Source organism: Centruroides sculpturatus, unplaced genomic scaffold (genome assembly GCF_000671375.1).
Source record: "Centruroides sculpturatus isolate CEXI.00-Female unplaced genomic scaffold, Cexi_2.0 scaffold1887, whole genome shotgun sequence".
Taxonomy (NCBI): domain Eukaryota; kingdom Metazoa; phylum Arthropoda; class Arachnida; order Scorpiones; family Buthidae; genus Centruroides; species Centruroides sculpturatus.
In genome coordinates, this window is record NW_019386044.1 from 68,666 (window position 1) to 81,290 (window position 12,625).

Sequence of the window (12,625 nt, forward strand, 5' to 3'; positions counted from 1 at the left end):
GAACTATTAGTACTTATGTAAAAATTTATTACATTTCATGTTGTACGAGAGTTTTACCCAATTTTCGAACTGTGTCAGAGTGAATCCGTGCTATAACAGTACCGTGTTATACAGGGATGGTACCAATTCTCAAACCGTGTTAGAGTGAATCTGTGCTATAGAAGTGCCATGTTATACGGGGATTACCTGTATTTAGAATTAATGTAAGATAATCCTAATTGGGACAATAACATCTTTAGTAATTTATTATCTTTGAAACTTAAATTTAATTCTGAAACTAAAAAATTTTCATTATGTGTATAACATGGGTATATGGGTATTGGAATTGCATCAAATTTGACCCTCCAGATTTTTTGCAAATCTTGACATTTTGAGACTCCTGAACCCAAAAAGTAAAGAAAAAGGGAAAAATTTCATGGATGTATACATATGAGTTGATGTCCATTTCATTAATATCTCATGAAGGGGTAAAGATTAAGAGAGAAAATTTGGTATGGTAACTTGTATATAAGGGGCGTTGATGTTATTAAATTTTGACGGTTAATGGTTGAGGAGTTGTGGAGATGGAGGGTCATGTCATACCTTGAGTAGTGTCAGATTTAATGAAAATTTTATTTGTAACTGAAATTTACAATTTTTTAAAAAGTTATCTCTATCCTCAAAATTAAGAACGTCTTGTAACAGATGGGACCACACAGTTTTAACTTTATGCTAATATTCGTAGTGTTTTTTAAACAGGAAAACATCTATCAAATCATTGCTGGATTTTTTTAATAATTTTGTTTGACTTTTATCATTGTGTGCATAATAAATGAACATTTTTGGGTTTAATTCAATTAAGTTATCAAGATGAGCAGCTTTTAGCCAATCTATAGCCATTAATTTTTTTTAGTAATACATTTGTAAAGGCTAATTTTTCATAGAAAGATACATTTTTCATTTTTTATTTTGGCATTATTAATGCTGTACTATTAATTAAAATATCAAATCCACCAAAAGGAGCATAAAAGCCAAACTGATTGATAAGTAAAAAGAAGTTTTATTATTTAAAATAAAATGCTAATTCATCGTATGTGGAAGCAAAAAGATTGAGTTGATGTATGGCACACTTTAGACATATAATTGAGATTGTGTCTAAAGTAAAATCTAATAAGATAAACAAACTTTGTTTCTATTAACATTGTTATAATTTTATTTTATGGATAAAATTTACGATTTTAAGAAAAATTATGTATATTAAAATTGTATTAAAGTATGTAAAATATATTGTTATTTATATAGTTTAGACATAAAACTCTCTATTTTTATGCAAGGATTAAATTATTCCATTCATTTACTTTCTTAACAATATAATTAATTTATTTTAAAGTACAATAATGAAAATTTTTCAATATGAATTTTATTTCATGATTAAGGAGCAATATTTTGATGATGTGATTTGAAAGAGAATTTGTTCTTATTTAGACATCATCTATTGTTAATTAACATCACTGCAAGTTAGTTCTACATGTAATGGATAAAATTGAGAAATCACATTTACATTATTCTAGCTCCTTCCTGATGTACTAACTTGATCCTAATTTTTATATTTAAAAATTAATAATTAAGCACATAAAGCATATTACTTTAAGGATTGCATTTCAGAACTATTAATTTTGGGAAGACAAAATTTTTTTCTGTGTATAAAATTTTTAAATATTATATTATTAGGCTATACCTCCTGTTTATCTAAGAGCTCAAGCTGTAAAAGGAGAAACCAAAGATATAGAAAACTTGAAATTTAAATTAGATGCAAGAGAAGGGGATATAATAGAATTAAAAAAGGCTTTAAAAATAAAGGTACAACAAATTTTATGATTTTATCATTACTGAAATTTTTATTGATAGCTATGTATTACTTAATATTTTATAAATTAATTTTTTAGAGTGAAGAATTAAGTGAAATGCATGTGAGAAAAGAAATGGCAGAAAAGAAATTGGAATTGTCTACCAAAGATAGTGATGAACAAGTTGAAAGAATACAAAGACAACTAGATGAAACAAAAATGCTGCTAAAGAAAAAGGAAAAGTTAGTTTCACTAATTTTATGAACAAATTACAAAGTTTTTAAACAAATAACAGCAATGAATAATAATTTTAAAAATTCACTTAATATTAATTCTATTTACTGAATGATAATTTGAAACTGAATAGCAAATTTCAGTTGAAATATTACACAGATCCAGATACAATAAATAAGCAAAAAGAATGCAAGAAATTAAGATTAATCAATCAGCAAGTTTTAAAGTGTAATGATAATATCTATTTTGTTTTATGGCATATAAGACATAACTCCATTTCAGCACAAAATATTTATGAAAAGGTATTTAATGTATTTAAACTCCCCTATATCTTTGGCACAGGATCGTTTAAATAAATTAATTGTTAAGTATAATTTTTTTAAACTGTATTATGGATAGTTAAATAATAATATTATTACTCAAGTGTTGAGTTAAGTAGAGATTGCTTGTGTCTGAAGACTGTTTGGGAAATTCATTAGCCTATGAGAGATTGCAACTTCACATGTAATATACAGGACAATTTTTTTTAAGTTGTGTCTTATATGTTGTAAGATAGGATAAGTGGATATTATAATTGATTTTATTTTCTTTGAATTAGTCAGATTTGAATTCTTGGTTTTGTAAGTTTGAATATTTGATGATTAATTTTAATGTAATAGTTAAAAATTAACATACATTCAAATATAATATATATTGAATATACAGTAACTATCATTTTATTAAAAGCATCTTCAGAGAAAGATATGCTATAAGTATAGTTTTTTTTTCTTTATTTAAATATTAGTGTTTGTATTCAGATGTGTTAAGGCAGTATACTTAAAACTGAAATTTTATGTCAGCACTTTCAACTGCATTTTGATTGCTTCAAAGTTATAAAATTTAGGTCATGTAGAAATTGTTTAAATTTTCCAGTTTTGATGTAATTCATAAAGTGAAAGTTAAATTATTTGTTTTATAAAATTTTCTCTACATAAAATACAAATTTAGGATGATTCAAAAAGAACTATGACTTTGAAAGCGCATAGAACTTTAATCAGACTTTCAGAATATATTGCAGAGTTAATTTATAGGAAGTACATGAAGTTTGTATCATGCCATAATATTGGATTCTGTCATTGTAAGACCTGCATTTTAAAATGGCTGCTTTCACTGATTTGAGGTTCACTTGTTATGTGTTTTGGTTCAAGGAAATAATTTATGATAATTGTTCAATGAAATTTTTGCAATCAATATTGTAGGGATCTTCCAAATAGATGTACAATATATTCTTGGCACCAAAATTTTATTGAGGCTAGCTGTTCTCTTTGCCATGATGTATCTCCTAGTCACCAACATGTTTTTGAATCTGTTGTGAAACAAGTGAGTTCACGCTTCATTTATCATCATAACAGTTTAATGTAACATACATCTTGAAAAACTGACATTTTACAACCAACTATTTTGGCAAGTTTTACAAAAATATTTGCACTTAAAATCATACACATTTGCAATGTTACAAAAAAATTACTGTTATGGATAAGATAGCTTGTCAGGGATTCTGTGTAGAAATTTTATCAGATTGAGGAAGAGAAGACATTTCTGGAGAATATTTTATTTAGTGATGAATCATTATTTCATCTCAATGGTAAAAGAAACACCCACAACTGAAGGATTTCAGCTTTTAAAACCCACAAGCAACTGTAAAACATTTATGACAGTTCAAAAGTTAGTGTGTTTATGATCTTAGCAAAGGTATAGCCTTTCTTTTTTCATGTGGGAATCACTAATGGTATCATGTATCCGGATATGATGGAAAACTTTCTCATTTCACAGTTAAACAATGATGACACAGAGGATGGATGCACTTTCAGCAAGACAGTGCATTCCTCACCATATAGCTGTTAAGGATTTCCTGAATGAATGTTTTTCAGATCAGTTGATTGGTTGAGTAGGGCCAATAACATGTGCTACCTTGTCCCTCAGATTTCACATCTTGCTGTTTTTTCTGGGGCTTCTTTAAATATTGTTTATAAATTCTTGCCTGTAAATCTCACTGAACTCAGAACTTACCAGTTTGGTAACTGTGATGATGATTCAACAGATATGCTGCTTTGAGTTTGGCAAGATATTGAATTCAGATTGGATGTCTGCATTATCACCAATGGTGCTCATATCAAATCAGAATGACTATTGATATTTGAGGTAAAACTTGATGTGTTTAGCTTTAAATTAATGCCTCAATAGATTCTGTAAGGTTTTAGATTAAAATTTTATGCTTTCAAAGTTGCAAGTTCATTTTGAATTCATTTTTATTTTTAACTCTTGTCTTACTAGCCTGTGGGCACTAAGAGGGCCTTTTTTTTAGCAAACCCATTATGGGTTAGACCAGGCCCACAATGGGGCGGCCAGGTGGTGAGGGACGGGGCCCAACATATTCAGACAGACCACCACCTGAAAAATTCCTGACAATTTATCAATCCGTCCAGATTCGATCCTGGGTCCCCCAGAGCGGTAGGCTTCCACCTTGACTGCTCCATCCAGCTGTCATTCATTTTGAATTGTCCTTTATTAGAGTTAAAAATATAAGTTTATTTTTTTTTTGCTTTTCATAATATAAAATACTCATGATGGACAATTTCTAGTCTCAAAAAACATTTTATTTGTGTATTTTTAAAAACAATAACCAAATACCTCAAATATTTATTTAATTGAATACCATTCTTACACAATGTGCATAATATTTTTTGTTACCAAGCAGTGTAATTAACTATAAATAGAATAAATCTAAAAATTGATTTTTAAATTACTTTTCTCAATATTGAAAATTTAATAAATTTTGGTCATGATAATTAAGGTTATTAATGCCAGAAAAAGCATATTTTGGAAAATATGTTGCAATTATTTATATTCATATTTTACAAAATATAATTAAAAATACAAAATTTTAGCTTTGTGATGTTCAAAAACATTTAAGAACATCATTTTTCAAAGTATGAATACTGAAAACAATATCAAGGTATACATTTCAAAAACCATTCTACTGTATTCCAAATTCACTTAATCTACTTTTACTTTTTTGTACTACTAATTTTTTCTAATGATATTAGTAGTATTAGAAAACAACTATGGATTTTATTCAGAGTATAAAATTTTTAAGTTTTTCATAAAAATTATACATTGTATTATATTACTTTTTATTGCGTTAATATGCAATCTTCAATATACATAACTAAAAATAATAAAAATTTAATCTTAAAGATGCTAATAGCATTCAAATGTAGAATAAACGAGATCTAAGATAATAAAAACTGATTATTAGTTTCTTGATTGAGATTATTCAAATTATTCAGTTATCTTTAATGTTCAGTATTATATCTTAAAGTGTTAAATGTTTAATTCTTCTGTTAACCATTTCTAAATTTTCAGAGAATTTGAGGAAACATTAGATCATTTGCAAGCAGATATTGATGCTTTAGAAACTGAAAGAGGAGAGCTCAAAGATAAATTAAAATCTGCATCCAAAAAAGCTTTGATAGAAGGATTATCAAAACCAACACCTTTTGCAAGTCTTGGTAAGACTTACTGTAATTTTATATGAACTTTTTACAAATCATAAATAATGGTCAGCATAGTTTTACATGTTTTTAATACAAAGGCTTAATTAAATTAATTTTAATTTAAAATAAGTTTAAATTATTATTTAGTACAGTCACCATCAAGCCCAACTCTTCCTGGCACACCATCATCACCAGTTATTAAAGATTCTCCATTACTGTTACAACAAATCCAGGATTTGAAACTTGCATTAAAGCATGTTAAAAATGAAAATATTCGACTGAAGTCACAATATATTATGGTAAAAGAATATTTTAAAATATATTGATTAATAACGATCCACGAAAAAACCTTTTTTACGAGGGTTATTTTCAACTGCATCACCTACAAGGACGGGGAAACACTTGCACAGGCGTGGAAGTATTTATTCGAGGAGTTCGAGCAATGGCAGTCGGAGGGGTGAAACCCGACACGCACGTTTATTTATTTACATCGTTGGCAACATCGTTACAACGGTCGGGTCGACAGTCACCACCTGAAGCAGACCTCAGTGGAGGTCGAAAGTATTTGTGGAACTTAATAGTGAAAATAACCCTCGTAAAAAAGGTTTTTTCGTGGATCGTTATTATTTAACGAGGTGTTAAATTGTTGGAAGTAGTTATATATTGATTGTAAATATATTTTTAGAAATAGTCTTTTTCAAATAATATATCTATTTGCTATTATTTTAGGATCAGTTATCAAAGCTTCCACCTTTGAAGATGCCTTCAAAGCAAACTGGAATTGCTAATCAAACTGGGTTTACAAATATGATGGATTTAGAAAACAGTACAGATAAAAAATTAGCCCATCTTGCTAAGAGATCTTCTAATTTATTGAAAGTTAGTCATTAAAATTTTTATGAATATTTGCAAAATACAATGCATTTTTATTTCATTATTTCAGGTTTTTCTTACATTCATGATAAAATTTCTTTCTTAAAGAATACTTTACTACTGTTTTATAATATATTTGTCATTTATAAAACTTAAATTTACTTAAAGATGATTCTTCTTTATATTGATCATTATGTTATTACATTGTTTTACTCATTAAATTTATTAAGAATTTTTTAAATACCATTATAAAACTTTATTTTTTTAGGAGTTGAATGACTTGACTGCATGTCCAACATTAGTTGATATTACTAAAAGGAAAGCAGGCACTCAACCATCAATTCAGAAGATTGCACCAGTAAATCATCTTGTTGAATCACTTTCAGTACTAAGAAAGTTCCAGAAAGAGGTTGAAAATGTAAGTTTATTTAAAAAGCTATTCTACATTAGGATGTAATAAATTGCAAAAAGTTTTTCATATATAAGGAAGTATTTTCATTCTTCCCAATATTCAATATTCAAAATCTGATGCCTTAATAGAATGAATGAGTACTGAAATGTAAAAAAAGGCAGTTTCTATTGCACGGTTAGTAAGTAATAGAGAGCAACTAGGCACAGCTTGTTTTCTGTCCAAACACCAACAAAGAATTGAGTAAAACTGCTAGCAAGTCAATAATAATGTTTCAGGAGGATGTGTAATGATCACTTGCTGCTACCACAACAATGGTATTGCTGCTAGCATAAAAAAAAGAATAAAAATTTCACATGCTTGTGCTAGCAACCTTGGAAACTGTCACTTTGCTCCCACCGTATCTTGAAAATGAAATCATAGACACTCACTTTTTATTACATTTTTGGATTCCTCAATGCAATTAATATAAAAGAGCAAAGTTTTACCAAAATTGATTAATCAGATTTTGAGAATGAATACAATTCTATAAGCCACGTAGAAAAGACTTCATTAATGCTCTGCTTCAAATAGTTTTGTATGAACAAGCAATGTTTTAAACAAAATTTAATCAATATAAATTTTACATTAAATTATTATTCCATTAATTATTGAAAATATTAATAAAGTAAAGCAAACAATATTAAGCATGTTATTAAAAATAAGGATATTATTAATAAGAAATTATTTAATTAATATTGTTAATTTTTATAACATTATTTAATATGAAAAGTAATTATGATTATTTCATATTTTAAAAAAAAAATCAAATTAACCATGAAAGAAATTGTAGTACCATAATAAATGAAATTAAACAATATGGTAATGTTGAGAACATAATTGGAAAAGAATTACAGTTGAGAAATGGCTTATTTTAGTCCACTGATTTAGTCATTTCAATAAATATGATAGATTGGTTAGTCTACATTCTTATTTCCAATAAACTTTGTCTTTTAATTTTACTTTCAATGAGAAAATTAAGCATTGGCAACTGGAGGAAAAATATCAGTAATTTAGTAATAGTCATTTGTATGAACTATAGAACACTTATATTTTAATGACTTTTATTTGATTTGGTGTTGTTATATTGTATCATATTAATTAATTTTTTCTCTCATTGTATTTAAATTACAAATTTTATTTCAGTTTGAATAAAATTTTTTTTTGTAATAATAGTTACATTTATACTAGAGAAACAGGCAGAAAATTGAAAGTTAGAATTGCAGAGCATGAACCATAAAATATAATTATTGTAACTATTGTAACTTTGGTTACAAGATACTACAATGAACAAGCTTGTGAGATTAAATTGAATACTGTAATAATTGTAAGAAAAGGAGATAATGTTTATGAGACAGTTATATGAACATATAGAAATAAAAAAAGCAAATAATAAAATTAATGATAATTTAGGATGAGAATTGAATAAGTCCTAGTATAATTATCTAAAAATTACATAAGCAGAAATGACATAATATAAGGCAGTGTTTCTCAACTGGAAACCATGTTGAGAAATACTACTCTCTTGGGGTCATAGAATATTTCAAGGAAGCCACTGGATAAAAATTGACTTTTGGGGAGCCAGAGCAAACTCTTAGAGGGCCACAGTCAGAATAAAATAGTAAAATTATATGAAAACAAACTTCAATAAATAAATTATTAGAGAAATGTATAAATTTTTAAAGTACTTTGTTTAAATAAAATACAAAACTAAATTTGATAGGGAAATTTTGAACCTGAAATGTTGTATTTGTTATCAGGCAATATTCATACATTTGTTTTTTTTTATAAACAAAGACATAATGAATCTTGCATGTGTATGCAAAGCATGTTGTTTTTATTTTTTTATCAAAGAATGTTTAATATTAAATATAGGTTTATGGCATGTAGGTATATACAGTGCAAATACCATGAAATTTCTTTAGTGCCACCAATTGTTCCTCTCTGAAATTGGCATAAATTTCAGTGTGGAGATAAATCTAAGTATTTTAAAAAATAACAATTATATATGTACACATGTTTTGAATTTGAAGATTGAAAGTTACATGATTTAATGGTAACAATATCTGAAATGCAAAATTTTTCAAAATGACTTACTATCATGAGAAAGCCACAGAAAAATATTAAGCTCAAAAGAGGCCAAAGGTCAAAAAAGATTGAGAAACACTGATATAAGGCATTAGTTTCATTGAGTGACTGTAGAAGCCAAGAAAATTTTAATATTTGTAATAAAAGTTAAATGAAGTGATTTATATCCAGGGTATATGTTAGTATAATTAAGAAGTACACATCGGATCACTGGTGAAGAGTTTTGCATTGTTTATATTTGGCCATCTTTTTTCAAAAATATTTTATAATGCATATTCTATAAAAACATTAGAGTTGCTAGGGCACCCTAATCATGTTAAATCTGTTATTTTAGCAATAATTACAATAGCAATAAATTAATAAATAATAGCAATAATTACAATAGCAATAAAAATGAATTTTGACAGTATGATCATGTATTAAAATATACATGCTAAATCTGTTGTTTTGGTAATAATCATGTTTATTACATTGTAGCTGACTGAATATGACCATACTGTCAAAATTCATTTTGGTTTAGCAATAGTATAAATGTATCAATGAATCAGTAACCAAAGTGTGATTAGTCTGTTTTTATTGGTCTTATAGTCAAAGTAGTATAACACAATCAGAATATGAACAAAAAGCAAACTATTAACATCCAATAAGAATTTATACTCTATTTTTCTACATTAGCATCTACTGTAAATAAACACCTTGTATGTTGCCAGGATGTTCAGGATTTTATATATACAATTGCTGGATTGCATTGGGTTTTAATTCTAGTAATTACTTGACATTTAATTAGTAATTTGGCATCTAATGCTTATCTCTAGGCCAGGGGTGGCAAACCTTTTTGAGTCTGCATGGTTTTTGGAAAATCGTTCAATGAAATAATTTATTTCAATTTACATTTGATACATTTATAAGTAAAAAGAAAGGTATTAAAGAGATACAGTTCTCAAAACCAAGCATAAACCTATATAATACTGCTCATGTATATGCACTCATCTCTTGATTACATGATACTTTTTAAATGTGGTCTTACTTTTACATCAAAAAACATCTATAATATTTCAAGTTTAGAAATCAAGAGAATATGCTAATTGTCCAATGGACAACAAGTTCTAGATTTTTGATGACCCTGAAGTTTGAACAACCAGTTTGAAATGAACTGCAGGGTATATATATAAATATATCTGTTTTCTTATATATTACCAGGTAATACAAAAAAAATTACCACACACACATAAAAAAAAAAAAAATAAAGTTTTTCTATTGCATGCACACTGTACATTCATTTATGCCAAATGACTTCAGGATTACATCGGGCTATATTAATGCTACTAATTACTAATTAAATGTCAAGTAATTTGGCATAGAGCAGGAGTGGCAAACCTATGGCACACATGCCCAAAGTGGCTTATATGTATCTCATGATTTTGATTTATCATGTGTCTTTTCAATCATCCTTTCAGTGTGGTATTTTTATTTTTAATAAAGTACTTTGTACATATACACATATTTATATCATGCTTTTTAAATCTTACATTTAAAATAATATAAATAATTTTTGCAATCAAAAGTATAGATTTGTGATTATCACTATTCAATTAATTTTAAGGAAATTTAAAAATTTACAAAATATTTTAAAATCTGTAATAAACATCTTTTGTCTCTCTAGTTGCAATGCGAAGTAACAAAGTTAGTTGCCTCTCATCGAGGACACGGTAATGTTTATGGTGATTTTGCTACATTTCCTGATCCAGCTGTAGCTAAAGTAAGATCTTATACTATAATTTGTTGTGTGTTTTAATTATGAGTTGTATAATTATTTTTAACTTTATACAAAATGTTTAGACATTACAAGACAGCAAACAGTTTGTAGGAAGAGTGCAATTATGTCAAAACGATGGTTCAAAAGTCAACAAAGAACCTGAAGAAATTTCACTTCTTGTAAATTTAAATGATCTAAAAATGCTTCATTCCAAAATAATTTAAAAGGTGCTAATGTTATTTATTACTAAAATAAACTGAGAAAAATTGATAAAAGGTGACATATTTATACATACATTAATTTATATTAAAGATTCACATGAAAATGTGTGTACTGTGAATTGTTGCTATAATAAATTTTTTCTTTTTGTAATTATCACAATTACAGCTTACGCTTCATGTATCAAGTTAAATAGTACTAAAATTATTCAAACACAAAAAATTTGTTAAAGTTTTCAATAAAATTGATTTAAAAATAACTTTAACTTGTATTTAAATAAATGTATTGGATTTTTTAAATGCAATTGAGTAATTCTACTCTAACTTTTACTTCAACAAACTAAGAATCTTAAAACTGTTATGAAATTATTATACTTAGTATGCTAGTAAGTTATAATACAAATATAAAACAATTCAAGTGTCTTGAAAAGTAATATTATAATAAACATTTTTTTTAATAACAAGTAGGTAATAATGTAGATAACATGCAATTCTAATGTTCAAAGTGTCCATAATATCTCTATTGATGCAAAGGAAAGTTCTGCTTTTCCTGCTAACTGATCTCCATAAACCAGTAGTTCTCAACCTTCCTGAGGCATGGAACACCATTCATATACTTCTTACTAAAGGAGAATTACCATCAATACATTCAAAAATTGATAAGCAATTTCATGTTTACTATTCTCAGGAAATAATGAAGCAATAAACTAATAAACTTGAATATATTGAATAAAATAGAAATATGGAATTATCTATGAATATTGCAATGGGAATAAATTTGAATAAAATCTTTAAAATCTTTTCTTTCATGGAACACTCAAGGTAGGTTTGTGGAACACTGGTTAAGAACCACTGCCACAAACAATAACCATAATCCTCAAATTTCAGAATAAATAACGTAATATTCAATGTAATAATCTATGATAAATTCTCCAATGATGGATCTTTTGTTGCAGTAATAAACCATACCTTCCTTACACCTTTCCAACAATAATCTTTAATGAACCACAGATGTTTATGGTCTCTTTTAGGAGCATGTTTCAGGTTTTATGCTATTTTAAATAGAACAATTCAGTGAGCATTCCCTAAAAGAGAGAAAAAACGTTTGATATTTATTAAATATTATTCCTGGAAAAGTATAAGGAAAATATTGTGTTTATTACTGTAATAATCTACATAAATTATTCTTTTGGTGATAAATGTTAACAAATACCACTATATTCAGTTAGAATTTAGCTTTAAAAGAGTTATGTCAATTTCATAATCTTTCAATTTAAACTGTATAATTATGAAGATATTGTTTCATTTATATCATGATAAAGTCCCTTTTTGGTAAATTTTATGCATAATGATGGAAGACAATCTATCATGTTATATTCAATCAATTTATTTTATTTTTAAGAATTACTAAATAATATTTGTATCTTTTCATTTAGAATTTTTTACACAGTATTTCCTACATAAAAAGTAATTTATATACTGTTATATGATTTACCATTCTTTATAAATAGTTAACAAATATAGTGGCCAGGTAATGAAGATGATGATAATCAGTCTTTTGCTATGAAGTAACCAAGTTCAAAGTTAATCAGTTCTCAAAAATGTTTATGGTTAATTAACTCAGATATGCTTGATACTGTTTGTCA

General features: G+C 27.0%; 1 protein-coding gene across 1 annotated transcript in view; it reads left to right on the top strand.

Annotated features, from left to right (window-relative positions):
- LOC111613294 (dynactin subunit 1-like) overlaps positions 1–11,133 on the top strand; it is a 59,704-nt gene extending 48,571 nt beyond the window's left edge. Inside the window, 8 exon segments of the mRNA XM_023354642.1 lie at positions 1,711–1,839; positions 1,926–2,068; positions 5,466–5,611; positions 5,744–5,895; positions 6,326–6,475; positions 6,738–6,887; positions 10,669–10,764; positions 10,845–11,133. Coding sequence (XP_023210410.1) covers positions 1,711–1,839; positions 1,926–2,068; positions 5,466–5,611; positions 5,744–5,895; positions 6,326–6,475; positions 6,738–6,887; positions 10,669–10,764; positions 10,845–10,985 — 1,107 coding nt within the window. The 3' untranslated portion in view covers positions 10,986–11,133.
- The last annotated feature ends 1,492 nt before the right edge of the window (positions 11,134–12,625 follow it).